Here is a 26,883-nt window from a genome sequence, read left to right as displayed (position 1 = left end):
ATGCTTATGGAAAGATCAGGAAAACAAAATGAGGTCCTGATGATTAATATTTAAATAACAAGTTGAGAACATACCAGATTCTTAATATGCCATCTGTGTGGAATTTGACTTGATAAATGTGGTGTGTATATTTGCACCAAGGTATAGGAATCATATGGTTCAATGTAGTCACTGCAACAGTAGCAAGAGGTACAAGGAAATCTGTTTCTGTGTTAGGAACAAATTATGCGAGTGCAGGTAGAAAACCAAGAAATCTAGATTTTCTTCTGTACACTAGTTTGAGTGTTCATTTTTCACAACTAGCTTACAAATGGTGCGCTGCACTTGCAAAAAAAACCCCACCCATAACACTGCATTGCAAATGAAATTTAATCAATTGTGAGATCTTAAAAACTAACCACACTTTTTTAGCACAGGCATTTGAAAGGATGATGAGTCCAACTGGTCCTGTCCCCAATTCCAGTACCTCCTCTGAGTGTTCTTCTGCAGTCCCACCTTTGGAGGAAGCCCAGATGTCTGGTAGTGCTAGCTCTCCTTCACCTTCTGTGTTGTCACCTATCTCAGTACTTAAACAACCTGGTATTGAAGGTATGCTAAATACAGTATAATATAGCTTAACGTTTTCAGGATCTCTGTGGAAAGAGTTGTTTGTCAGATCTTGGATACGAACTTGGTATAGGGATTTTTTTTTGTGGGAAATGGAACTGGGAACTGGAAAGTTACTTTTAGTTCCCAGGTTTGGTGCCGTGTATGAGCTTGGCTTAGTCTGTCTTAAGTCTCCATTTATGAAATGTGGGTGTTTAATTTTTTTTTCATTGTCCTCTCTGTTCATCTTGTAACTTTTGTGTGTATGTGTGTAGCTATTACTTTCATCATTTTTATATAGCTTAGGAGATCTCTGGCTTGTGTTGCAACTGCCAGTCTTACAGTAGAAAGAGTCAGTAGTTGCTAGGGAGAAGGCTAATGGTGTCCTGGGGTGCTTTAAGAAGAGTGTGGACAGCAGGTCGAGGGAGGTTCTTCTCCCCCTCTGCTCTGCCCTGGTGAGGCCAGACCTGGAGTGCTGTGTCCAGTTCTGGGCTCCCCAATTGAAGAGAGATAGGGAACTACTGGAGAGTCCAGTGGAGGGCTGTGAAGATGAGGGGACTCGAGCATCTCCCTTATGAGGAAAGGCTGAGAGACCTGGGGCTCTTTAGCCTGGAGAAGACCGAGAAGGGGACCTTATAAACACTTAGAAATATCTAAAGGGTGATTGTCAAGAGGATGGGGCCAGGCTCTTTTCAGTGGTACCCAGTGACAGGACAAGGGGCAACAGGCACAAACTGGGGCACAAGAAGCTCTTCCTAAACATGAAGAAAAACTTCTTTACCCTCAAGGAGACAGAGCACTGGAACAAGCTGCCCAGGGAGGTTGTGGAGTCTCCTTCTCTGGAGATGTTCAGAACCTGCCCGGACACAATCCTATGCAGCCTGGTCTGGGTGAACCTGCTTTAGCAGTGGGGTTGGACTAGGTGATCTCCGGAGGTCCCTTCCAACCCCTGCCATTCTGGGATTCTGTGATTCATTCTCTGTGTAAATATGAATGATTTAGTGGCTAAGTGGTGTCTCTATTCCACTTTTATTAAACATCTGACCTTCAGTGAAAATAGATTTTAGAGTGTATTTCACCTTTTAGTTGTGATACACACTTCATTCTTATCTTACTATAGAGGGATAATTGAAGAAGTAGCTTCCTTATATGGGAATTGGTAGCTGTAACTATAGCACGGCAGCTTCCTCTGCAAGTATGAGATTTTTTTTTTGCCTGTATTTGCCTGACTGGGGACTGGTTGATGTCAAACTACCTGTGCTTTGTTCTAGTAAGCAGATTCTCTATATATTTGGGGGGAGAAGGGGCTTAACTTTATCCCTTTCAGCTACTAGAACCAGTACAATAATATGAAGTCACTGTTGTTTTCTTAACCTGTCCTAGGGCTGTGCCCCAAAGAACAGAGGAGAGTTTGGTTTGCGGACGGTATTTTGCCAAATGGCGAAGTGGCAGATACAACAAAACTTTCATCTAGAGCAAAGAGGTCGTCACAGGACTTAAGTCCAGCAAACCCTGACTTGCCAGAAATGCGTAAGGTATGAATTAAGAAGTATGCATAGATGCATGAATTATGTCTTGAAATACATTTTCTTGCTATTAATGGGACCCATTATATACCATAACATGACTTTTGCTTCACAGCTTTTGGAATCTGAGCCAGTACTTGATCTTGGTTTGGTTTTGGTTTTTTTTTTTTTGGTGGGTGGCTGTGAAGTCCTTGGATTGAAATATTCTGTAGACTGTACTTCAAAGGAAACTGTGTTTGGCTTGGGGTGTGTATGAACTTTCAAAATGGGATGGCAGAAAATGCTCCAAAGTTTTTTTTCTGCACAGTTTTTCATTAACTACTTTTACGAAGGTAACCTCAGGCATAGTTCTGTTATTAACAGCATGCTTATAGTAGAAGTTTGTGAGTTTTTGTGGGTTGTTTTGTTTTTTTTTTTTTTCCAGTGCCTTGCTGTAGTTTGCTGGTTGGATTAGACTAACCGGAAGTTGCTTAATGCCCTGCAATACTACATGATAGAGTGCAGCAAAATCTATGTATTGCTTCTAATGTGAACTAATAGTGAGCTGAGAGGGGGATTGGCTTTTTTATATTTGATCATATTTATGGTGTTGAACTAGTTGCACTTAACAAGAAAACTCCAAGAGAAGTGATGTAAGTTTGCTGTGGAAAGATATGGAGAGATTCCACAGCTGGAGCCTTTTAAAAATAGAACATAGCACTGAAACACTGTCTCAATTGATAACATAAAATAATTCTAACAGTGTTCAAGAGTTTTTAAAACAAGTTAGTAAAGCTAATGACCAGACCAGATCATTATTGTGTGTGTATGGAGGATCTGAACAGTTACCAGGTGTATAGGATGTAAATGAGCCTTAATTCATGAAGGATGTATATGTGACTTCACTTGGAACAGGGAAGGAATCCAGTAAGTTGCAGTAATCAAAAGGTATAGCCTGTCTTCCATTTTGGGGAGAGAGTAGGATATTTTCACTTGCAAAAGATGAGCAATGTCTAAAATTAAAAGCAGCAAGGACACAGTAGGTGGGAGACAATTAGTTGCTTATTCTTGTATGCAGCTTCAGAAACTCAAACAAAACCACCATACTGCAGCTCTAAAGCAAAGGATTACTTTCCTAGGTAATACATAATCCTGAACATGCTGCCACAGGGTGCTATGACGGTCAAAAGTATAAAATCATGTGAAACACTAGCAAGCAAATTCATGGGGAATAAGTCTATTAGGGGCCAGTTTAGACATGTTTATGTGTTTGTGGGGTGTTATTTTTGGTGTTAGCGTCTTTTTTTTTTTTTTCTGACACGTGTATTCTCTAAACAGAGGATTTGCTGGAAGCTGATGGCATACCAGGAGAGCTATTACAAGGCAAGCACAGAGTTGTTAGGCTTTTTTCTTGTTGCAATGCGAAGTCTTCCCTATTGAAATAGGATGCAGGTCTAATGTGCTTGAAAGATAATAGCACACCTCTTGATTTCGTGGTTTGGTTTTGTTTGGTTTGGGTTGTTGTTTTTTTTGAGAGGTCATATACTAATGTGCCTATGCTCGTAGATTCTCATAGCTGTTTTGCTGGTGGAGCAGCATAGGTTTGACTCCAAACTAGAAATTAATCAGACTGTAAAATGCTAGACTCAGCTATTAGTACATAGTGTAGAAATAGAAATACATTTGCAGTACCGAACTGCTGATCCCAATGATGGCAAATTACAGTGATGACAATGTTCAGTAGTTACGAGTGGGGAAACAGTAATACTGAACAGATTCCTGGAGGGGTACTTGGTTTACTGTTGATTGTGTTACATCTGACTGTTGTATGCTAAAATGACTAATCTGCAGTGCTCTGATACGAATTTTGTGTTACAAACAAATAAATTAATGATGCATCTTCACCTAATGTAACTTGTAAAAATGGGGGCAGGCGGGGCGGGGAGAAGGAAGATCCAGGAGAGACTGAGTGGCTTTCTTCTTGTTTAGAAGAAATGCATTCTCGGTATGTGTGATAACATTTACTTCTATTTTTGCTTCTAGAATGCTAGTAATGAAAGTTCAGCTTGTTGTGAGACAAGTGTAGATAACTTTTTCTGTTATCCTTCTTAGGGTGCAAACCCAGAGGAAGATGACATATTAACTGATGTAAATCCAAAACCTGAGGAAGAAACTGGTATTATTACAAGAATGGAGGAATTATGTCCTTCTGTTTCTTCAGATGATGCACAGCAGGCCATTCCAGGCCAGAGTGAGGTTGTACATAGTTATAAATGTGTAACTGTACAAACTAAAGAGTGTTCCTCTGCTGCAGAAGCTGGGAAGACTAGTTCCACTTCAGTTGATCAGACTGCAAGTGGTATGCCTGTTAGTCCTTCCAGTTACAGAGCACTATGTGGTATTGAAAACTGTGTTCGTAAAGAGATCAGCCTTGTTCCTGATGGTGATAAACTGCCACCACTGTTGCTTGCAGTGGGTGAAAATGAAAAAGGTAAGATTTGAGAAAGTTGTTAATAGTTAATCACCTGCTACACACAAGTTCATATTTGGAAATTTTGTATCTAATTTGTATTTTAATACAATTCTAATCTCTCATTTATTTGCTGCACATTGGATTGTTGGATAATTGAACATGTATTATTAGCAAGTTCAATATGTTGTGACAAGAGTACTTCATCACTTACATGTATTATAGTAGTGACTGTGTGATGGTAACTAATAGTAACAGTACATGAATAAGGAGAGAGCATACACAGTTAGTCATTAATTACCAGATGAATGGTAGCCCTAGTTTGCACCTCTGTTACAAGTTAGTGCTTTGTTTTTATATGTTCCTTGAATCTTAGGGTAAGCTATTCATTCATTGACCCATGACTATTCTAAGTTTGAGAATAATTACCACCCTCTTAAGTGGGAGGATGGGACAGTCTTTCATATGCTATGATCTGTAGTTTAGGTAGTTGGCTGACATGTTGAACTAAATCGGGTGTTAATTTATTTAGATCCTCTAGTGGAAGAACATCCATCTCACCAACAGGTCATCTTGCTTCTTGTGGAAGGAGGTCCTAATCCATTAACTTTTATCCTAAATGCAAACTTACTTGCGAATGTCAAGCTAATAACTTGTAAGTAGTGCACATTTTATTTTCCATTAAATACAGCTTTCTGTTTCTGACTTTATAACAACACTGCTGTGGTATCTATCTTTTTAATTAAAAAGATTCTTCAGAAAAGTGCTGGTACTTCTCAACAAATGGACTACATGGTTTGGGTCAGGCAGAAATTATAATTCTGTTGCAGTGTTTGCCAGATGAAGAGATTTTTCCTAGTGAAATATTCAGATTATTTATTGACATCTATAAGGATGCAATGAAAGGTATGTAACTTTAATGTCTAACTTCTTACTTTATAGTACCTTCTTGTTCATCTTTATAGCTGGAAGTTGATACCCACAAGTATTTCAAGAAAAATTATGTACCTAATGACTCTGTTGAAAAACCTTGCAGTGTTAACCTTGGGTTCTAAATAAATGACAGGAAGGAAAAATGAGGTTTGTTTCATACACTTCTGTAAACATCCTGTTTGCAGGGTTTTTTTGTTCTTCAGCCATATTGTGTTGGAGATTCTAAGTCCTAGAGTCTATGATTTTAGGACATCTGGAATTTCATTTGTAGAAGTATAATACTCATGTATATAAATGTTTGAGGTGTGTTAATTCATGTTCACCGATTTAATCTGTCCCAAACATTGTACACTGTGGGGTTTTTGGTATTTGTTTGAAAAAAACCTAATTTCGTATTCAAGTTCATTTAGTTTGTAAATATAGAACACTTAGTTTGTGGGTTTAGATGTCTGTCAGACTTTCACGAAGATGTGAGATACACCCTGTGGCTTACAAGTCTGTAGGAGACCACTGGTTAGAGTAGTTTTCTTGACACTAATGTATTGCTTCTCATGATGTGCAAAGACTTTCTGTCCCTATTTCTACAGGAAGGTTAATAAGAAACATGGAAAACATTACTTTTACTGAAACCTTTCTCGGTAGCAAAGAGCATGGAGGATTCCTGTTTGTTTCACCAACTTCTCAGAAACTTGACGATCAAATTCTACCAGATAACCCCTTTCTTTGTTGCATTCTCATCCATAAGCTGGAAATACCCTGGGCAAAAGTTTTTCCAATCCGTTTAATCTTGAGATTGGGAGCAGAATATGGGGGTAAGTTCACTAAGTGATACTTCACTTTCGATTACAGCTTTGATGTAGAAGCGGATGTTAACCTGTCCACACAGGTGGTATCCAAGCCAACCACGAAGCCTTACAATACTTCCCACAGCTGGTGACCCAGAGGCTGAACCCAGGATGTTTCTGTCCATATCTCCTATTGCAAGAAATATAGCTGACAAAGTGTATGAAGGCAGCAACAAGTCACTGCCACTAGGAGAGTGACTCCATGCAGTCCATTGCAGTAGGTTTTAACCATGGGTGGGGAAACAATGCAGTGGGCTGAAGGGCAGCCCATGACAAAGAATGAGATAGGGGCTTTAATTCCTTTGACTGGTCAAATGTTGAGCTTAAGAAATGTAGGCTATAGCTGAAAATAAATACTTCGATTGGTGAATCTTACAGTTGTCGATAGGTAAACATGACCTTTACTTTTTTCTTCCCTGACCTTAGTATATCCAGCTCCTGTAGTAAGTTTCAGGCACCGGAAGCCACTCTTTGGAGAGATTGGGGACACAATTATGAATCTGCTCGTTGTGAGTAAATGTTTTATTCTCTTCCCTTCCTGTTGTAGTTTAGATTATGTAAAATACCCTCAAAACTCTGATTCTTGAAAGCGGAGTTATTTTTTGCACAGATAAAGAGCTAATAGTTTTGTTCTTCATACCTGACTTGAAACTTTCTTACCTATGAGGGTGAGTGAGGAAAGCTGTATCTTTCATGTTATATTGTTATGCATTAGTTCTGGTAGTAAGAAATGGCTTTAAATGAATGAGAAAAATGTTGACATTTACATTGAATCTGGTAGCAGTCACAGTTCAGTGGCATTTTTCTCTTCCAAGCATTGGTGTGCTGTAGGAGTTCTAGTGACGTTTTTTAAATGTGAAGAAAGGCCTGACAGGCAGATGCTGTGGTCCAGCCATAATAGTAATTACTTTGTCACACAAACTTAACCTTACCACAGTTAACCAGTCTGTCATATGTTAAGTTTTTGGCAAAATCATCATAGTGAGTCAAGTGTGGAATTTATGCCATTCCCTGAGGAAGTTTTTGCTCTGTTACCCAAATAATTTGGTCTAAACTTCCAGGAAGATCCTGATCAATAACCTTCTTTTTCTAACACTTAGGTAGAACTTACCCTTAATGCCATGGTGAAAAGTGCTGTAAAGCTATGGGAAGAATTGCATGTATTATTTAGGTGATCTCTAAATCCTCTTGAAGTCTAGAGACAGTTACAGCTGGGATGAAGCTGCAGTCTTTGGCCCCTCTTCCCTTTATGCCACTGTTGATGTCTGTCATTACATAAGGAATCAATCAGAGGAGTTGCACCATCTGAAATAAGTGTGTTTTTTCTTAATGGAGGAATCTTACCTTTTAATTCCATGAGCCAGCTCCTGCCTGGTTGGTGAATTGCCATTACCAATGTGGAATTGTCTCTTCAGACTTTGAGGACTCTTAATGTTGTGCTGCTGCTGAAGGTGGCTTCTATGGAGTTTTATTTTCAGATGGATTCGAGTTACTCTGATTCTCCTTTCTAGCTGTGTTTGTAGTGTCAGCTTGAAGCAAGAAGTGGGAATACGTGCTCTATGGCAGGACTATCTCTTTTGATTCAGCAGGACTTTTAATTGTAAGGTGACTGCAAAATGTTCCCTTGATGTTACCTTTTTTTAACTACCTGTGGTGCAAATTCTCAATTAAAGATCATATAAAATCCTGTACCACACAAGTGACTGAGGTACTGGTAGATGGTGGAGGCAAAGGTCATCTGTGATGTATATCCTTAATATTGCTAAAACAATGGTTGTTCAGTTGAAACTTGTAATGCAGAGATGTGTTCATAAATGTTCTTCTTGCTACAGCTGTGCTGATTGAGGAGGGTACTGATTACGTGGTTCAGCTGGTGACAAGAGCCTTTTCTAAGCTTTTTTCAAAAGGTTTTTACTGAGCTAGTAGAGGCAAATGAGAGCATTTTACACCTAGTGTTGTTGTTCTAGAATAAAACAGAATAGGGAAATTTTGCAGAAATGGCTGAGACAATGGATGATAACTTCATCCATCAGATGAAGTCCAAGAAAGGTATAAGAAACAGTGCTGTATTCAAGCTGTAAATCAACAAGCTGGAGCTGTAGGGGGCAGGGTGTGAGCCTGGAAACACTGATCTTAAATGGTGGCTTCCATGCTTTGCTTTTCTTTCAGAGAGGGAGGGTGTTGGAAGTATTGTTTCCTAAAATGCTGTAAGATCCTGAGTGTATAAAGTAACCATAATCTATGTAACCCACTGGTAAATAGAGCTACCTTGTCAGTGCTATAAATTCGTTCATGTATTCATTAAGGTACCTTTCACATACCTCTCAGTAGGAAAAAAGTAATCCCTAAGCCTAGCTACCCTTAATGTCACTGCTCTTCAGAAGCCTTAGAAACTTATGTAGAGTACTTTTTCTTACCTTTTATAATAAAGATCACTTAGATAAATTACACTTAATTGTCTGCTAATGTAAAAACTTTGTCTGTTACAGGACCTTAGAAATTATCAGTATACTTTGCATACCATAGATAACCTGTTTGTTCATGTGGAAATGGGTAGAAGCTGTATTAAAATACCTGTAAGGAAGTATAACGAGGTGAGTAAAACCATCTTGATTAGCTTTCTAATCCAAACTGCTTGAGTCTTTGTTTTTCGTATAATGCCACTCACATTTTTAACATGAGCTCTTAAAAATAGAGGTGGGTGGGTGGTTCTTAGAGGCTGTAATGTTTTTGTTCTGCAATCAGTTTGCAGGTTCTAGTTCCAGGTAGTTCTGCAAGTGAATTCTCCACATGATAGCAGCTCTCTAGATTACTTTGCTATTTGCTGTGCAGTAGACTCTGAACTTTAAACTGATACAAGCATGTGATGGGGGGAGGGAATGAAATTATCTGAGCACACACTTCCTTCTTCCTGGATATGTTGGAAAGTGGACAACGATGAGTGAAAAGATGGGCTTTGGGTAACTGTTAAACGCTGAAGAATCAACAGTTTCTTCGAAATCTTTAGCACATATTTTCAAGGATTATCTCTTACACATTTCCTAATGGTGGTGTTTTGCTTAAAATTTAAAAAAAAAAAATCTATCTTGGTGGTGTAGTTTTCATTAAAATTTGTTTACTTCAGCTTTAACAAAAAAAAAACACCAACCCCCGAGTAGTAAATTGCAGGAGGCTTAATATACATTTTAGCCTTAAGATCAACAAAGTCCCTACAACTGGTATTCTGCCTTGTCCAGCAGTACTTACTCATCCTTCTCAACTGAAGTAGTATTTTTGATCATGCTTAATGTTCCTCCAGCTAGTTACGGCACACTGCATTGTTCAAACTCTCTGGAATTAATAATAATTAATTCTTGTGATTTATTTTGAGATGTGGATTTTTCTAATGTATTTAAAATGAGTACTGCAAAGTGAGATTTGTGAGTTTAATGACAAATTTTGTATTGACAGGTAATGAAGGTGATAAATTCTTCTAATGAACATGTAATTAGTATTGGAGCAAGTTTTAATACTGAAGCAGATTCTCACTTAGTGTGTGTGCAGAATAAGCATGGCCTCTATCACACACAAGCAAACAGTGCACCTGGTCATCCTAGAAAAGGTAAGCTGTCTAGTTTTTCTTGTGGAGAAAAACCACTTTTCTAGAGCAGAAATGTAAGTTCACTTTTAGCCACAAGGAAAATACATATTCCCAGTAAGTTTTTGAGACAAAGTTCAGCATTCAAGCAGCAACATCATTTAAATGCAAATAAAATGTTGCTGGTTTATGTCAACACTAATCTTTTACAAACGTTACATTAAATGGAGTTTAATACGTTTTCCCTCCTTGTTTACAGAATGTTATTAATACAGCTTACAGTTTCAGACATAATCGGATTCTTCAGGTATTTCAAAATGTAGTTAATGTGAATTGGGCAATATATTTACATATGTAAACAAATGGTCTCAGTAACTGATGGTATGAAAATACGTAACAGTGAGTACCTCCGTACAACACCTAGCAAACTGATACAGCCACCTGCACAGAGAAGAGTGCAGAGGTACCTTTTAGGTTCTGAAGTACAGCTGTGCAGCATGAGCTGTGCTTTTCAATAAGGGCTGTTTGCTGGGGGGAAGTCAACGTTGATAGGGCTGTACTTAAAATCTCCAATGTCGATCTGAAACGTTGTTCTGTTATTCATTAAGCATAGCTGCTTAGCTGTTCTGTTTTGAAGCATTGTGTGTAACTGATAAATTTATGCAAAGGTTTGTGGCATGGAGATTCACTTATGTCATCTTTTGTTTTAGCTTCTTTTAGTACCACTGAAAATGATCTAAGCTTCAGGAGTATCTTGTGTAAATAAATTAAATTTTAAAAGTTGAGTGTCATGTCAATTTTAAAGGAAAAAAACCCAAACCACCCAAACAAAAAAAAAAAACCAACATGCCGCTGTTTCTTCAGCTATGTCTCCTCTTTGTATATAGAGCTTTTTTGGCTTGCATGTGTTGGCTTGCCAACGGTATCTTGAAAGGATACTGTATGCACTCACAAAATAAGTTAGCAAAGCTAGTTGTTTTTGCCAAGGTCGAATTGGAAAAAATTCTCCTCTTTAGAGAGTTACATCTCATTTCATCCTGTTAGTCAGGGCTTTCTGTTAGCACTTTCAGTATAGTAATATCTTTTTTGCCTGTGTTTTTAGAAAGGAATGCAAGTTAAATGTTAGTAATGACAAACTTGAGTGTTATGAAGTGGTACTAACTTTATTCCCACTTCTAGTTACAGGTGCAAGTTTTGTGGTGTTTAATGGAGCCTTAAAAACATCTTCAGGATTTTTAGCTAAATCCAGTATAGTTGAAGGTAAGAATTTTGTCCTATAAGATGTCGTCTTAAGACAACTTTAGGGAAAAAAAAAACAACATAAAATAGCAGTAGTCTTGTGCAAGATATTTATTCCTCAGTAACCTAACTCTTCATTTTCAGGTTTTTTAACTTTGTAGAAAACCTATTACAAACAAATGCTGTACAAAAATACATGCTAGTTGACCTATTTGTTTTAAAACGTACAAAGTTTGAAGTCTTTTTGCTTTAGTCAATGCAAGTCTTTCCTTTGTGGCTGTCTATATCTGGAACTGTTTTCATTGCCAGATTAATGAAATACATAGACTGACACATGCAAAAAACCTCTAAGATTAGTCTAAGATTTATCTTTTAGCTCTGTTGACAAGAAAGGTGTTCATTACTTCCTCTTTCATGTAATGTTTAATGCTGTAGTTGGGGGATGGAGTCCATTTGGTGTGCATTTACTAACAAGCTGTAGGAGAGGGCTGGTCCCACTAGAATTTAAGCCAAGATTCTATTAAAAAGCTGTGCTAATCTTTCTGTAGATAAGTTGGAATTTTAACTGGTTTTCTTCTAGATGGACTAATGGTACAAATAATGCCAGAAACGATGGAAAGCCTACGTCAGGCGTTAAGAGACAAGAAGGACTTTAAAATAACTTGTGGCAAAACGGATACAGGAGACATAAAAGAATATGTAGATATTTGCTGGGTAGAAAATGAAGAAAAAACAAACAAAGGGTAAATGTATTACCAAACCAAAACATCTTAGAGAATTCTTGTTCCCAGTTTTCAAATATCCACTTTTAATTTCTTGAAACTAGTCTAAGGAATTTTTATTGAAAGTACTTGATACTAAAACCTGAAAGGGGGATAAATGGTAAACTACCTGCAATCCTCTAGATGTCACTAACAGAACAATTTTTCTTGTAGTTAACTAAAATTTAACACTGTTTTCTCTGTTCGGGAAGTTGACAGGAAATGTGTGTGAACCCTCAGTTTCCTTTGAAAATCCTTAACAAATCAGTAATCAGTTTGTGTGAGGATGCAATTAATCCATTTAAGCTTCCTTATTTGGAGGGAGGGCGGGGCTTGGAAGTGGGTAGTACTGTCCTTGGCCATTCACTGCTTGGAATGCCAGCATTCAACGAAGCAAAGTGAGATGGAAGACATCTTTATTGAATGTGATTTGAATGCTTGTCATTGTAGCTTCGAACTTTAATTTTACATCACTAACTCAAAACTTGTCTCAAGTTGTTTCTCAGGCCGTGGGTTTGGCTTGGTATGCCTTTTTCTGTGCTTCCCTGACCAATTAGAACAAACAGTGGCTTTACCTGAGATGGTTTATACCTTCTTAAACCTGTAAGATTAGATTTTTATCAAGTAAGAGTTGTTTGGACCCTGTGTAGGGTATTTTTTTTTTGTAGCACCTGTATTTTCATGATGCAAGTCCTGAATTACACTTTGTTGTAAAGCTGTTTAAATAGCCTTTAAGGATGGCTAAACATTGTTTCATACAAGTTACTCAATCTAAATCATAAAATGTCATTTTAATTATTAACCGTATTATCTTCCATAGAATTTTAAGCCCAGTCGATGGAAAATCGATGGAAGGAACTCAGAGTGAAAAAATACCACAAAGCAGAGACTTCGAAAGAGAGGGAAGAGTTATAAAGTGTACTGAAGTTAGTAAATTGCACTGCTTTTCAGCCTTTTTGCTACTCTTTCGAATAGTTAATAAGTGAAGTGATCATACTGAGAGATACTACTAAAGAAGCTACCTTATTTGATGTATAGTCATACTGATAGGCAGAATGTTCCCCATAGCTCTTGAGTAACACTACATACTTTTTACTTTTCTCCTCTGAAAAAAACTAAAAGTCTGTTAGCATTGATAGTTCTATAAATATGTAATCCAGATACTCACATGGTAACTTAAGCATTTTGAATAGATGAAACACTAGACTACTTTGTCAGCAAACAAGCGTTATAGCTTGCTCAGTTCTTCATGATATGTATACTGAAGTACTCTTTTCCTTGCTTGGTACTATAACCAGGCTGCTGACTGTCCTTATCCTTTCTGTAATTTCAGGTATACTATTTTCTAAAGGACCATAAACTATCCAGTCCTGTTCCTCACCAGTTTGCTAAAGAAACTGCTATTGCCTGCAGTACTGCTCTTTGTCCACACCTTAAAACCTTGAAAAATAATGGAATGAATAAGATAGGCCTAAGAGTTTCTGTTGACACAGATACGGTAATCTTTCAACTTTTATTGCAGACATTCCACCTCAACTGAAATCTTTTCTTGGAAAGACCTTGGATCTTTTTCTGAATGTTTTTAGTTTTTTGCCCTACCCCAGATCCAGATTGAGGATGGAAGTTCATGAAGTTGTCTTAATAACTACTCTTTCTTGAAAGGAATAGTCCTGTTCCCTTGTTCTGCCCAAATTCCCTTATAGACACTTGCAGTAAGCTACCCATCCTTCCTTAGTTCTAACTCTCTGGCACTCATCTGTCTCCAAGGTGAATCAGTTTAGAGAATCAAAGAGTTAATTTTCTGATGGTTTTCTTGAAGTATGTAGTCTTCTCCTGGTTTTGCTCCCTAACGTAGTTTGGTAAGGGATATTTATACCAAAATCTGTACAGCAGGACAGGTCTGCCTAGCTGAGGATGGAAGAGAGGGAAGGGAAGGCAAGGCATGTGATGCCCCTCAAAAAATTACAGAACTGCAGAACAGTTCAGTTCATTGCCTCTGAATGTGTTCTGTGTTACACTTCCATATCTTTTTTGAGGAAAGCTGGAGGTACAGTCCCAAAAAATCTAGTTTTCAGTAGTATATTTTTAAATTAATAGTAACTGTGATAGTAGGATATAATAATTTCACTCTTGGACATCAGACTGAAGCAGTCTGGGAGGCAGGGGATGTGTGGCCTTGTAAACCCGGGGGAATGTTACATACTTCTCAATGGCAAGCGTAATTGGTCATGATTGACTTCAAAACCCATCCATTCGCCAGTGCTTAAATGTTATTTTGTCACTTCATGCTAGCTGAAATATTCTTACCAAGATACTGCACTTTTCTCTTGCCTTGCTAATACAAAAAGTGTTAATATCAACATTAACATATTTTCCTTCTAGGTTGAGTACTTAGCCGGATCTGGAGGTCACCTTCTTCCACAGAGCTATCTGAATGAATTGGACAGTGCTCTGATCCCTGTGATTCATGGTGGAATGTCAGACCCTACAAGTCTACCATTGAAAATGGAATTAATATTTTTCATTATAGAACATCTGTTTTGATGAGGCTGATTACAGGCAATATACTGATTTGCTAGATCTGAATGCCAAAGTCGTAATGCTACAAACACTAAAAATGTTAAAGTTTCTAAACCTCTTATGTTTCAATAGATTTTTCAAAGTGTTTAAGACCCTCAAATCCTCTCTGGTAACTTTACCATGAAAAAATTGTAGCTTGTAATGTTCCAAAAGTTCTGAAAGTTTACACTTAATACAGGTGCAGAGAGGGCAGGTTTTGTTACCGCTTTACCCAGTTGTAGCATGTGCTTTATGTAGTGTAACTTTAAGCCATACTATCTTGTCTCTTAACCTCAGATACATGTGTTACTAAAAATTGCTGTGGTTAGATCTAATCTCTGCAGCATGTGCTTTCCATGTGCAAATGAGCTAAACACTGAAGTAGAAGCTGGCACAAAACTGCTTCCTTGCCATTTGAGATTCAAATACGAGATCTTCAGTAGCTGACTGGAAACTTCACATGTCTGTACAAAATGCAAGTGAACACCTTCTGACACTTGCTTATGGTCAGCATGAAGAGAAATACTGCAAGCGTGTTCGTAAAGACTGTGTAGTTGAGGTCCTCAATATTAGGATATTATGCTGGTGCTTCAGGAACATATGCTCCGAATTGATTTTTTTTTTTACAGAATAACTGATTTCTTTTTCTGTGTTTATGAGGATTTCTCTAACTTAGATGGATGCTATTTTTATAAATGTGTCTATTTTATTCTTTATTCTGTGCTCAGAAGTCCTGATACAATTGGACCTTTCAAGGATTAATAAAAAACCAGATTACACTTGATGTAATGACATTTAGCAATAAGTCAGACAAGAATATCTGCAAAAAGTTCCTGTCTGCTGCTTTTGCCACCTCTTAGTAGCCACCTTTACTTTCAGGGAGAATTGATGTATTAAGTGTGGATTTTCGTGAACAGATTGATTTTTAGTACACCGGCGTTTCTTGTATAGTATGTATTTTTGATATTGGGTCATTAAGGTCTATTTATGTATTTGAGATGCATGTGATTTTTTTCTTTTTTTTTTTAACTAAGGTTCAGTGAACCATCATTGGGGTTTGGTAACTGCCACACAAGTGTTTCTCAAGAATAGAACCAAATGAAATATATACAAGATCTATATTGTTTTCACTAAAAACACTGGTATAATTTTATAATGAGACTATTAAAACTTTGCCTTCTTGATGCTAATAAGGGGATACATTATGTTTTTGTATCAAAAACAATTTGTAACTTAACCTGATCTGCTTTGCTGTTATCTGTGCTTCAAAGTACTGGTTCTAGAAGGGTTCAGACTTCTAGATGTTACCCCAGAGGAAACTGAGGCAGCACTTGAGCTGATTAATGTAACTTCAGAGAAACAGCAGTTCCAGAGAAGGGCTGAAGCCCACGCTATGTGCAGTATGATCAAACCATGTCCAAGCTTGGACACAACTGGACAGTCCTGGAAACAGTGGAAGGCTGAAGAGTAACGAAGGATGGGGCTGGGGCTGGGTCAGAGGTGGCTGGTGTCCCCAGTACCCCCCACCTCGCATGGGTGAACCAGTGATGCCCATCTCTGTGTGTAGAGGTGACCAAACGGACAGCTGACTTTTGCCACTTACCCTGTACTAACTGCTTTTAATTAATGATCAATAAAGATAATTAACTAAACTACTTGGTATCCTACCCTCTGTTATTATCAGAAAAAAAAAAAAGACAAGCTTTTCGGTGGGTGTGTCCCGCCTTCGCAGCTCTTCGGCGGCTCCCCGAGCCCTCCCCTCCCTCCGCGGCCCGAGGGTGCTGCCCTCGCTGCCCGCCGGCTCCGCCTCCCGCGGAAACGCTCTTCGCGACTCCCGGCGACAGCGGCCGGGAGAGGTGGGGGCCCTGGGGGCCCTGGCTGCCCTCTGCCGGGGCGGTGGGAGAGCGCCGGCAGCCCCGCGGGGCCCAGCGCGGCAGCACGCCTCAGCCGGCGGAGCAGCGCCCACCCCCGCCGCTGCGGAGAGGGCGGCGCTGGCGAGGAGATGGCGGACAAGCCGCAGGGTAAGAGCTGCGCGGCGGGAAGCGGGCCTTCCCTCCCGCCGCCGCTTCTCCCCGCGGGGGGGGGGCCGGGGCCGGGGCCGGTCCTGCCGAGCGGCGGTGGGTGCTGACGGAAGGTCTCCCTTCGCGCCGCCGCAGGCGCCTGGAGCGAGGAGGCGGTGGATCACTTTCTGAGGTGGCAGCGCATCGGAGCAAGAGACGGAGCGGCCATCAGGTGGTTCCACGCCGCGAACAGCAAAGCCCGAGCCGCGGAGGCCGCGAGAAGTAAGTGTGAGCCCCTGCCGGCCTGCCCTGTCTCCGGGCGGCCGCCTGCGCTTTAACGTCGGGGGTTGGTGAAGGGAGCGGGGCCGGTCGTGCCGCCGGGCTCTCCCCGTTTCCCGTCTAGGCGAGGCTGGTCGCAGGACGTCCGTCTGTCCCTGCGGGCCGCCGGCGGGACGAGGTTTGGAGGTGGTGCGCTTTTATTAGACGAAGTCGTTTGTTTGCAGAAAGACAACCAGCTTCCAGGCAATGCAGGCCCTCTCTGAGGTCAGACCTTCAGATTAACAAAGCCCGTCATCACCTACCAGCAGACCAGCCGTGGTTGAGGAGTCCTCTGGTTTCACAGGCTCGAACCAAGCTTATCTGGAGGGTTGTTCAGTTTGTATGTTTGGACAAAATGGGAGCACAAAAGCTTCTGCTGCAGGTGAAACTGGTTTCTCTGGTTAGAGCACAGCAGCTGCCTGATAAGCCAGCCTGGGGAGCAGTGGTCAAGTCGTCCCTGTTCTTTCCTGTTTGATCTCACGGTAGGTTGCTCTTCCCATTGTGCAGATGCTTCTGTGTGGGTCTGTTCTGGAAAACAAAATGGAAAGGATCTGGTGAAAAGTCTGTCCAGTCATCCCTCCTTCCCCTCGCCTCCAAGGAGGTTCCGTCTCAGCGCTGTCGAGACGGCAGCAGAGCAAAACCTTGTGGGAAGCTACCGTAACTCTCGAGGTGGCTTTGCCCCGGGTGTCTGCCCACTGGGCAGCAGCTGCGGTGCTGTGGGGGTGGGTGCTTGTGACAGCTGTGTCGGGGCCACACTGGAAAACGTGGCCTGTCTTCCTGAGACAGTTGAGGATTCCTAGGTTGTTTTGACCCTATGTGGATGGATCTTCTCCTAGGTCTTTTTAGGACGGTTTGAAATCGTGTAGAGCTGTAACACGCTGGGAGATATTTCTTGGATTCTACAGGACAGTTTCATTACTGCTTTCCCCCCCCCCCGTGTTTTGTTCAAGATGATTCAAATATTTCAGGTTATTTGTGAGCAGTTTATTCCACTGAATTTTAATTTAATTTATGTGAATATTGGGGAAATATGGAATTTATTGATGCAATTTTATATGTAATTTGACTGTATAGTTGTATTTATATATAATATAGTTATTATTATCTTTTTAATTCTTATTTCTGTCTGAGTAACTATATATTGAATTCTCTGCAAAGCTGGTAGCACTGTCCACACTCTGAGATGCTTCTCACTATAGAAAGCTGTTTTCAAGAGCTTGCAGCATTCCTACGATTTCCACTCACTTGTCTTGTGTTTCAGCTACCATATTCCTGGCAGGTGTTGCTGGCTGTCCAACTTTTTTTTAAAGTTTTGGCTGAGGTGGATTGGTCAGTTTTGAGGATGAGACAAGGACAGTACTCAGTCTCTGCCAGCGTTAAAATCTAAAAGACTCTGTCTGGAACCCTGTTGTAAGAGGAAAAGATTTGAAATTTAGCAAGAGTGGATTCACATTTTGGATATTAATTTTGCTGTTCCTCTGAAAAAAACATGATTTCTCAGCCAAGTGTATCCACAAAAATCAATTTTCAAGTGCTTGTAGATTTCTGAAGAGTTCGGTGGCTAAGTACCTAGAGTAATGCAGCTCAGTGCTACACAGACAGCAACTCATACTGGGCGATCTTTGTGGAGTAAGTGTGCGTAGTCCAGTGTAGAACTTGCCCTGTAATGGTTACGCAGAAGCAGACACTGGAACTATTGGGTTCACTTCTGCTAGAGCATTCGTGTTTTAAATCAACAGGTGATGTTCACATGATAGAAGCAGATGTTCTTCTTCGTGGTGGCAAGGCAGGAAACGGAGACCCTATCATGGCTCATCCACCTGAAACAGACAGTGACAACACATTGCAGGAATGGCTAGAAGAGATTGTCAACACAAATAAAGGCATCAAGCTGGATTTTAAGAGGTATCTCAAGACAAAAAGATTTTTATGGTGTTTGTGTTTGTGTTAATTAACAGTTTGACAGGTAGTGCTAACTATCTTTTGGTGACAGTAGACCGAACTTTTTCTTACTGTGCAGTCTACTGTAATGCATTCCTTCCTGTATGGAAAATGAGGAAACATAATCACTATTACCAAAGGCATTGCAAGAATAAAAGCTTTAAAAGCTGAACTGCAAATAATGATTTCCTGTTCAGTGAATTAGTTACTGAGTTGCTTTGAAGCAAAGTTTTCCCACTGGAAAAGCTGAAATGATCATGCCTGTCTGGAAAGCTCCTGTCGGTTTTCTGCTTGTGCAGAGAAGTTGGAAAAGACAGCCCTTCCGACTGGGAAGTCAGACCATGGCTCCAGGCTGCAAATGAGGCTGAGCCCCCTCGGTCCCTCTGCCTCGCAGCGCAGAGGTCTTACCTGCTGTCATCCGGCGTTCTTGGTGTCATTCTCCACCATGGAAGGGGAATGAAAGTGTCCAGGTTTTTCAAGGAGCTTCTGAAAAGCTTGCTGAAGAGCCAACTCCTATTCCAGGTCTGCTGAGTTTTGTGATAATTTAGAAACGTCCTCCCATACCAGCGTGAATATCTTTTATTTTGCCAGAGCTTTTTTCCTCTCCACCCCTGAAGGCGAGGAATTCTGTTTCCTGATCAGCTCCAATACTAACAATCTGTTGGGGATGTCTCAATTCAAGAATTAGTTGTACTCCTTTGAATATCAGATCTCATACCACCTATGCTGTGGTGTTAGATTTCCTCAGTATGGTTGTAATAGAAAATGTTGTTTTGCTTTCTGTATAGTAAGGTGCACGTTTATTGTAGTAAATTCCGTTTCTTTTGTCTAACTTATTAATTACATTTTCAGAGGTTCATTTAGAATTTTAACTGTTAGCTCTTTTGTTGTCTTTAATGGAAAGTGCACCTGAACACCCCATGAGATTGCCTTAAAAAGTTTGAAATGAGGTTCAAAGTGTGCTGTGATTTTCAGACATACAGCTCTGCCACTCCTAATTTTAACTTAGTCTGAATTTGCACAGACAACATCTTTTTTTGCAGCAAATGGGGAATCCGCCTCCACATTAAAAAGAGCTTCATCAATGCCTGAGTATGCTACAGAAATGCAAAAAGAAAAACACTAAATAGTTGTAAAATGTGATTTGTACCTGTTGTACATGTGATGCAATTGCAGTTTTCATATGAGAGTTCATGAAAATATAAAAGATGTAGGCAGGCTAAACATCTTATTGTTACAGAATCTGTAAATGTCTGCCTGGACAGAGAAGGGAAGGGACAAGAGAAATAGGCATTTGTTTGGGTTTATTTGTTGGGTTTTTTTTCATTTTACTTATTGTTTAAATTAATTTTGAAACATCCACCTCTTATTTTTCCACAAGGAATTTCCAGCCAAGTGCAGTGATTTAAAAAAACTCATAAAATTATGTTGCATTATAAAATTCTAATTGTATAAAAGCATTTGAAAAATATGAGCACACAGTGCAGATACAGTCAAGCGAGTGACAGCAGAATTTGATGTTCTTTTGCATAGTATTTCTTTGGATACCATTGCTCAAGTTTTTAAGATTATTTCAGTAGCGCTTAAAAAGAAGTATTTTGTATATGTCTACTCTGTCAGCTTGACAGACCACATAGTCACATATCCTGCTGGCTGTATTTACAGGAATGAATGTATTCTGCAAAAGGACTTCAGAGTCCCACTTCAAAAATGCTGGAGTCGTTGTCAGCAATACGTTTTGAATTTTCCAAATGCTGTGCAATAAAACCAGTGCTTTCTGGGGTTTTTGTCTTGTTGTTTATTTCAAGAGATGCTGCTTTGGGCTTTTTTTCTCTTTAAAATATCTTGTAACTTGTAGTAAAAAGGAAGGCATTCCACTGGCTCTGACAGTCCCTTGTATATGGCAAAATGTGAACTGTTCTGGCCTCAGACAATGTGGGAAATACTTAAGCCAATAATGTTAACTCAAGCCGTCACCAGCTTTTCTCTAAGAAGACTTGAGCCAAGACTGACTGAAAGCGTTCAGTGGAATTCCTGCCGCTATGCAGCTTTCTCAACAATACAAATGTTAAAATGTACAAAATGACTTCTCGTAGGAAACCACACAGGCAGCTCGGACGACGATTTTTGGCTTTAGAGCTAACCTAAGGTAACAGCTGGCTGCCATTCCTGTTTTTGTCTGCAAATCCTGATACAATTCACCTGAACTAATTATGAGCCAGATTGGGGACTAACTTGGTGCAGAATGATCCCTACAAAACAATGAGAATAGTTGTTTACACTTTACGTGGCTGAACTCACACACTGCTGCTGCAGCAAGCATCAGCACCGTACGTCTAAGAGGCTGGAGATAACGCAGCTAGGAATTGGGAAGGTGCAATGGCCTTGGAACTGGGAACTGTGAAGCTATGGTAGCAGTTAACCATCATCTGTGTTGTTCAAACAGGCACCTGTGGAGCACGTAGCCTGTGGTTTATATCCGCTTAAGCTGGAGCAGTTGTGATCCTCTCCTTGCTCTTCACAGTGCCTTCTCTTCCCTCTGCTCTTCCTGGTGCTCCCCTCCCAGAGGGGCCAGTTTAGGATGTTAAGCAGGGAAACTAACCCTGCAGAACATCGTGAAGGATTTTCTGTTGGCTCAGCTCTGTATCAGGTCACTACAAGGTTTTGAGGAAAAGCTAGAAGATGGCTTATTCAGAGCTTTTCACGACTCACAAGAGAAAACACAGGTCCTTACTACTAGTAAGGAAGTCACAACTCTGACCATAATGATTTTAAATTCATGAATGTTATATAGAGTGTTAATTAGTTTGCTGTGAGAGAAGAAATACCTGTTTTCTTGGCATTCATTCCTTTTCCCCATTATTCCACCTTTCCTTTCCTTCTACAATACTGCTGTTTTGATAGGGTAGAGAAAGATTATTGTTTGCTTTCTAGTTATGGTTTTTCTTTTGTTTTGAGAGAACAGTGAGAATATGTGACTTAAGATGTTTTGTCAGATGCTTACAGGTGGTGCTGCAGTGGTCGCTTGTGTGCCTGCATTTTGTACTTAATGATTAGCTGTAGGATGAACATCTGATGGGCAAATTTCTTCATGCTGCCCCGACTATGCCACACTTTTGAGTTGTGGGAACAACGACTACAAAAGTGTTAGAGCCTGCAGTGGCTTCCTTAATTAAAATCCTTCCTAAGAGTTCGATAACATCCAAGTCTTAGCGGGTTGGGAGTTAGAAGAGCCATGAGGTAAGAGCGATGAAGCAGTTTCTATTGGGCAGCAGGGAGACAAGAGCCTTATGTGACTTCAGCAGTAACAGTCACCTTATGGTAGAAAGGGCCCTCGCTATTTGCTCTCTGGCTTACAGGGAGAGTTTCATTAACATAGCCGTCTGTGTATGTACTGTTATCTTTCACGTTTGCAATCCAAGTGAGGTGTCTTGTCTCACCCATGTGTTACTGGTACAGTCTAGAAGCCGTACGGCCTTCCTTGGAGCTGCTTGAACACGTGAAGCAGCGTTTGAGGCGACCCGTTTGGATCAATGCAGACATCCTACCGGGACCTAATGGAACTAATGCTGCAGTGGATGCAAAAGGGTTCCTCGACATTGTCACTTCCTTTTTCCCAGACATAACCTTGTCGCTGGGATGGACAACTGGCTGGTACCCTGCCAAAAACAATGCAGGTAAAGACAGAAAATTTAATGCTTATGCTGCAATAGTCTGTTTTCTTCAAATTAATTTTGTAATTGATTCAAAATAAGTTACATGCCACCTGGTCAGTTTGAAAATAATAGTGAATGTACGAATTATTTTCTTTGTTGGTCTGTATTTCATAGCGTTGTATAGCAGTAAGTTCAATGTTTGAGTTGCAGCAGAACTGTATAAAATACTGATGTTTTTGTTCATAGTATTCTGGTTTTCAACTCATTCATACATATTGAGGAATTTTGGGGGACAAATCGCCTACGCCCTGTTTCAGGTAGTCTGCTCCCTGAATCCTGGGAGGGTTGGTTTGGTAATCAGCAGCACGTTTCCTGAAGAAAAATAGGTTAGCTGGAAATTTAAAACCCTATCTGTGTGCTTTTGTAGTATATAACTGAAATAAAATTATAGATAAACATTGGTTTTAACGTTTTGTTTCTGTTGAATAATTGGATTTTTGCAATGAATTTTCTAATTTATTGAAGTTAGTAACTTTTTAAAATCACGGTGTTAAGAATCTAGTTGAAGTTTCTTACTGTTAATCCCGAACTTGAATTTAGAACCTGAACATGTAACTGTTATCTCAGGGTCCTTGTCACAGGCTGCATCTCATGATTCTTAGAGCTGCTTTGTGAGTGTGTTTTACTGCAGTGCACGTGCATTGGTGTGCAGTAGCGTAGTCCCCACCAGTATTGTCTGTGACTACAGCAGCTAAGTTGTACGCCATTCCAAATTGCTAGTTGTTCATTAGCAAGATTTACTATTATGTTACGAGGGTTTTGTTGTATGTTATACAATAATTTTATTAAACTATATAGTAGTTTGTCCAAAGTATTTTCAGTGCAGTAAAAAGTTGCTGGAAATAATATACTGGAAATACTGTACTGAGTAATCTGTTTTAACGAATGTAACTTTAACTCCATTCTGAATTTCAGTTTATGGATGCTAATTAAAAATATAGCATAAAACAGGAGAAAAACCAGTTTATTTGACTGATTTCCACTACAAATTGCCATTTGCCCAACGGAGTCTGTTTTTTTTAAGATTTGATGCTTTAGGTCTTTTCAGTTGCAACATTGCCTATGAGTACTTGATAAAAAATACAGGTAAGATTTTCATAGCCTGTAAAATTAAATGAATATCAAATGGCATTTTAACTAGCGCCAGTGCTTGTAAAAATCTCAACAGCAGGCACTTGAAGCATTTTAGAATTGCTTTATTTTAGCATTTTTAAAGTACAAAACGTTTTACATGCTTCGTTTCTCTATAATCTGAAGTATTCTATTGCATTCATTCAATTTTTTTCTAAATTGTTTCAAAATGTTTCTGTTTTTTAAGGTTCACTGTCAAGTTAAAACTAGTCCATGTTGAAGTGAATGGCAACACTGCTTTTTAGAGAACAAAGATATAATTTCCTGGATATTAGAAAATTTCATATTCTATAGCGATATGTAAAATAACGCTGCGATTAATAGAAATAAAAATTTTCAAAATAAATTTGTTTTTCCTTGTTAGTATTGCTCTTCTCCTCTGGAACAGTGACATTTTTTATTTATAATGATTCAGGAATTTCATTCTTGAGTTACATTATTTTCACAAAACCCATGTTTGCTCTTGGATTATCTTGTAACCTAACCATTCTAGAATGTATTGTGTCTTCATAGAGGTTGTATTTGTGAAGAATTCTTTTTAATCAAGTGGTCTTTATTCTAGGCTACGATTGGGTGATGGTGAAAGAAATGGCTCAGGTATGCAATACACTTTCCCAGCCTGTAACTTTCCCTGTAAGAGCAGCATTAGTACGACAGTCAATATCTGAGCTGTGCTGGTTAATGCAACAGTCAGATAGGTAAGTTTGAGGGCCTTTATTTTTAGCTGTCTTTATTACAAAGGCACGTAATTGTTTATATTAAATATAACACCATTATGTGTACCTGCTTATCCCATTATGTTAAAAATATTTTTTCTTGTAGATCATCCCTTCAATTCTTTTATTCCTTCAGTTCTTACATTGTGTTGTCATACAGAAGTGGTCACTATTCATTTCTTTAAAACAGTAAGATTCCAAAATCCTCTTTTAAAATTACTCATTATAGGTGGTGAATCTTGTGTAGGTTTGTAATCCAGTTGCACTGTAAATATTTCGTAACACAAATGTAGTTAAATAGACCGAGTAGTTGGGTGTTGCAATTTGGAATTAATTACATTTTAAAACTTAGATTTTTATAGATACTTTGGATTCAGTATTTATATTTTCTGTAACGATGTGACGTAAAAACATTAAAAGTGATTGTTAGGTTGGAAGTTAATGAGTGTGCTACAAAGCTGATTTTGCTTAGGTACTTAAAAATACATTCAGTAGTTTTCAAACACTGATTTAATATTTCCTTCTAAAAATAGTTCTTACAAAGCTGTAACAATTTCATAGAAAAAATGTATTTACATGTAATAGAATGAGAATAAAACCTGCTTTGTACGTACTGTCTTCTACTCGTCTTTTTCACCTGCTCTGCCTACCTACACTTTAATAAAGTTGTTCCTTAAGCACCAACCAAGGTCAAAGCCCAAGAGAAGAATTAAGACAGTGGCTTCTATGGAAAATTTCTGAATAGTTAGAGATAACAGGGTGGAAAAAATAAAGTGCTTTTTTTCTCATTTGTAGTGGTGAATCAAGAGAGAAATCAGAATTAAACATTTGAAATGGGAAATTAATTTAAAAATATTGTTAAGAGTATGTCTTGTGAATTGTGCCATTCTCAAACATGTCCTCATTGGATACAAACATTATTCCCACTGAAATACTAGGATTTCCCCTTTTACCTCAGCATAAAAATCCTGATTTTTCTTAGTGGTATGATTAGAACACAGAAATTACAGAGCCAGGTTTGCCGACATAGAACGAAATTCTGACTTACGTGTATTTGAGATTAATACAGTGTTAATAAACAAAGGGGGGAAATGAGGTATTTGTCGTGTGGAGATTGTGGATGGTAATGCTTTTAACTTAAGTTGATACTTCAAAGTTCTTCAGGTATTTTTAAGAGTCACGATAAAGTCTGTGCAATTAATGAGAAAAGTGTATGTGATAAAGTACAGAAGATATATTCAGTTAATGAGATGGCATCACTACATATCACGTGTGTGACAAAACAAGGGTATAAAAATCACCTGTAGCTGAGATTACCTTGTGTTTTCTGTTCTAATGCTCTGCTTTTAACTATTTATTACTTTGTCAAACTTTAAATGCTCAGCCTGGTAATTTTCTTAGCTGGAGATCTGCCTGAGATTTTTTTACTTTATTCCTTGCTAGGTTTGGCAGAACAGTTCTAACAAGGACCAGGCTACAGATAAAACGTGGTCCATCTTAAAAATTTTGCAGTCCTCCGTGGGAAGTTCTAGCAAGTTCAGCATTAGGAGCAAGAACCCAAAGTTTGACTGGAGCCAAATTGTATGACTTACCTCCGTAACGAGGGGGGAAAAAACGTGTCAAAGGAATAGACCTCTGCAAATTTTAGTTTGTGTGTTCAGTCATGTTCTTCAGCTGGTCTCTGTACCAAGCATTCCGTGTGTCCTGTGTGCAAACTAGGATGTATTTGATCATGCCTGTTCCTGGGGTAGCATTTTGACCCAGCAATTGCTTTTCCTCGTAACTTGAAGTAACTGTGGTCCCAAGGTTGGAGAGGTTCTCAGTGCTGTCGGCTGTAGCACAAATGCAGGGTAGAGGGTGATGACTTACCTGGATGAAAGGATGAGGAGGGCAAGGACATACAAAACTGTTAATTCTGGTAGTTCATGAATTGTGGTTGCTTAACTTTGAAATGTAAAGCAGAACCGGGTTTTGGTATTTAATTACATTCCTAAAATTAAGATACCACAGTCCTAAATATTTTTAGGAGCTTATTAGTGTAGTGTATTTCTGTCTTACATTCTTTATCTTAAGATAATAACATTCTTTTTTATCTTTTTCCTTTTTTTTGATACAGATACAGCCTCACTGTTTGGACAGGAAAGGAAGATGTGTATTCTGTAGAAGATTTGCTTTACATCCGAGAAAACTTTGATAAAAGTAGGGTTTATTATGACATCTTAGAGCCACAAAATTCTGAATTCAAAAAAGCCACAGGAGTAGAATAGTAAATAAAAAGCAGGCAAATCTCTGACCTTATAATATTAGCCTCTTTAAATGTGGAGATGTCTTGTTTGGGGAAATACATATTCCTTCCCATAAGAATTGTATAGAACACAGCTGTTATTATTGGAGGAGTTTTTGTACAGCACTTTATTGAAAGGCTCCTCAAATAGAAATTTAATGCCTTCTTTAATGGGTCAGAATTGTTACTTGCTCATCATAGGCATATTCCCTCTCATTCACCCAGTGGTATATAGTAAAGGCTACTCACGTTACCTGAGTGCGGCGGTACTTCTCCCCTGCAAGCCTATAAAGGGGAGAGTGG

General features: G+C 39.2%; 2 protein-coding genes across 6 annotated transcripts in view; both read left to right on the top strand.

Annotated features, from left to right (window-relative positions):
• ZFYVE16 (zinc finger FYVE-type containing 16) overlaps nt 1–16,126 on the top strand; it is a 29,672-nt gene extending 13,546 nt beyond the window's left edge. For 3 of the 5 annotated variants that reach the window (XM_086480503.1, XM_086480504.1, XM_009962184.2), the window contains 14 exons: nt 412–588; nt 1,969–2,120; nt 4,203–4,581; nt 5,093–5,215; nt 5,311–5,466; nt 6,081–6,305; nt 6,765–6,847; nt 8,828–8,932; nt 9,789–9,939; nt 11,095–11,175; nt 11,735–11,897; nt 12,736–12,841; nt 13,249–13,413; nt 14,298–16,126. In XM_086480503.1, coding sequence (XP_086336629.1) covers nt 412–588; nt 1,969–2,120; nt 4,203–4,581; nt 5,093–5,215; nt 5,311–5,466; nt 6,081–6,305; nt 6,765–6,847; nt 8,828–8,932; nt 9,789–9,939; nt 11,095–11,175; nt 11,735–11,897; nt 12,736–12,841; nt 13,249–13,413; nt 14,298–14,459 — 2,228 coding nt within the window. In that variant the 3' untranslated portion in view covers nt 14,460–16,126. Of the gene's footprint in view, nt 1–411; nt 589–1,968; nt 2,121–4,202; nt 4,582–5,092; nt 5,216–5,310; nt 5,467–6,080; nt 6,306–6,764; nt 6,848–8,827; nt 8,933–9,788; nt 9,940–11,094; nt 11,176–11,734; nt 11,898–12,735; nt 12,842–13,248; nt 13,414–14,297 lie in introns of those variants that run through there. The other 2 variants (XM_086480505.1, XM_086480506.1) reach the window with 2 other exon arrangements.
• Nucleotides 16,127–16,476: 350 nt separating this feature from the next.
• Nucleotides 16,477–26,563, top strand: FAM151B (family with sequence similarity 151 member B). Its single transcript, XM_086480208.1, has 6 exons — nt 16,477–16,495; nt 16,631–16,756; nt 18,532–18,697; nt 22,193–22,410; nt 24,143–24,278; nt 26,413–26,563. The coding sequence occupies exons 1-6, from the start codon at nt 16,477–16,479 to the stop codon at nt 26,561–26,563; spliced, it is 816 nt and encodes a 271-aa protein (XP_086336334.1).
• Nucleotides 26,564–26,883: the final 320 nt, after the last annotated feature.

Source organism: Leptosomus discolor, chromosome Z (assembly GCF_034619465.1).
Source record: "Leptosomus discolor isolate bLepDis1 chromosome Z, bLepDis1.hap2, whole genome shotgun sequence".
Taxonomy (NCBI): domain Eukaryota; kingdom Metazoa; phylum Chordata; class Aves; order Leptosomiformes; family Leptosomidae; genus Leptosomus; species Leptosomus discolor.
The sequence above is the reverse complement of the archived record's forward strand: the minus strand, read 5'-3'. Positions and strand labels throughout refer to the sequence as shown.

Excerpts from the sequence above, each read along its gene's own strand:
- FAM151B (XM_086480208.1), top strand. Across the intron at positions 16,757-18,531 it reads AGCCGCGGAGGCCGCGAGAA|GTGATGTTCACATGATAGAA; the intron begins GTAAGTGTGAGC and ends TTAAATCAACAG. Across the intron at positions 24,279-26,412 it reads TTAATGCAACAGTCAGATAG|ATACAGCCTCACTGTTTGGA; the intron begins GTAAGTTTGAGG and ends TTTTTGATACAG.